Source organism: Cicer arietinum, chromosome 6, assembly GCF_000331145.2.
Source record: "Cicer arietinum cultivar CDC Frontier isolate Library 1 chromosome 6, Cicar.CDCFrontier_v2.0, whole genome shotgun sequence".
Taxonomy (NCBI): domain Eukaryota; kingdom Viridiplantae; phylum Streptophyta; class Magnoliopsida; order Fabales; family Fabaceae; genus Cicer; species Cicer arietinum.
This window is the reverse complement of record NC_021165.2, coordinates 19,072,658-19,073,989: the sequence shown is the minus strand read 5'-3', so window position 1 is coordinate 19,073,989 and position 1,332 is coordinate 19,072,658. Positions and strand designations below refer to the sequence as shown.

General features: G+C 38.4%; 1 protein-coding gene across 1 annotated transcript in view; it reads left to right on the top strand.

Moving 5' to 3' along the window:
* The window catches only part of LOC140920651 (uncharacterized), a 2,585-nt gene extending 2,120 nt beyond the window's left edge, over nt 1-465 (top strand). The window contains exon 2 of the mRNA XM_073369453.1: nt 27-465. Coding sequence (XP_073225554.1) covers nt 27-465 — 439 coding nt within the window. The remainder of the gene's footprint in view (nt 1-26) is intronic.
* Nucleotides 466-1,332: the final 867 nt, after the last annotated feature.

Below are 1,332 nucleotides of genomic sequence, written 5' to 3'. Positions count from 1 at the left end.
GGCAAAGTATTGGGATTTGTGGTTAGTCAGAGAGGAATAGAGGTTGATCCCGATAAGATTCGAGCCATTGCAGAAATGCCTCCCCCGAGTACAGAAAAAGAAGTTCGCGGTTTTCTTGGGAGACTAAATTATATTTCAAGATTTATATCACAACTAACTGCTACTTGTGAACCGATATTTAAACTTTTACGGAAAATTCAAACAGTTGTGTGGAACCAAGAATGTCAAAATGCATTTGAAAAAATCCGACAGTATTTGCAAAATCCTCCAATTATAGCCCCACCAGTTCTGGGCCGACCCTTGATTATGTATCTTACAGTCCTCGATGGGGCCATGGGATGCGTACTGGGGCAACATGATAAAACAGGAAAAAAGGAGCATGCCATTTATTATCTAAGTAAAAAATTTACAGATGTTGAAACAAGATATACAATGTTAGAACGTACTTGTTGTGCCTTAGCCTGAGCAGTTCATCGCTTGAGGCAATACATGCTTTGCCATACAACTTATTTGATATCCAAAATGGATCCAATCAAGTACATTTTTGAAAAGCCCGCTCTCACAGGGCGAATTGCTCGATGGCAGGTGATGTTATCAGAATATGATATTACATATGTTACTCAGAAAGCCATCAAAGGGAGTGCCTTGGCAGATTATCTAGCTAATCAACCTGTTGATGATTATAAATCAATGCAATATGAATTCCCAGACGAAAATATCATGGTTTTGTCTGAAGAATATGATGATGGAAAATGGACCTTGTTGTTCGACGAGGCCTCAAACATAATGGGGCATGGGATTGGGGTTGTTTTAATATCTCCAAAAAAGAAGTTCATACCTATCACGGCGCGATTGTGTTTTGATTGTACCAATAATGTGGCAGAATATGAAGCTTGCGCCATGGGAATTTTGGCGGCTTTGGAATCAAAAGCAAAAGTTCTAGAAGTATATGGAGATTCAGCCCTAGTCATTAATCAGCTTAACCAAGAATGGGAAACTCGAGATAAGAAGTTAATACCTTATTTTACCTACATAAAAGAATTGTCTTTAGAATTTGACAAAATCACGTTTCACCATGTCCCTCGAGAAGACAATCAATTGGCTGATGCTTTGGCTACTTTATCATCTATGTTCCAAATAAATCGAAACGATGAAATCCCATCAATTAAAATGGAGATTCGAGATTATCCAGCATACTGCCATGTCATTGAAGAAGAAACTGATGGAAAACCGTGGTATCACGACATCAAACATTATCTTATAAATAGAGAATATCCTCCCGGAATATCGGAGAATGAGAAAAGAACTTTGAGACGGTTATCCGCGAGCTTT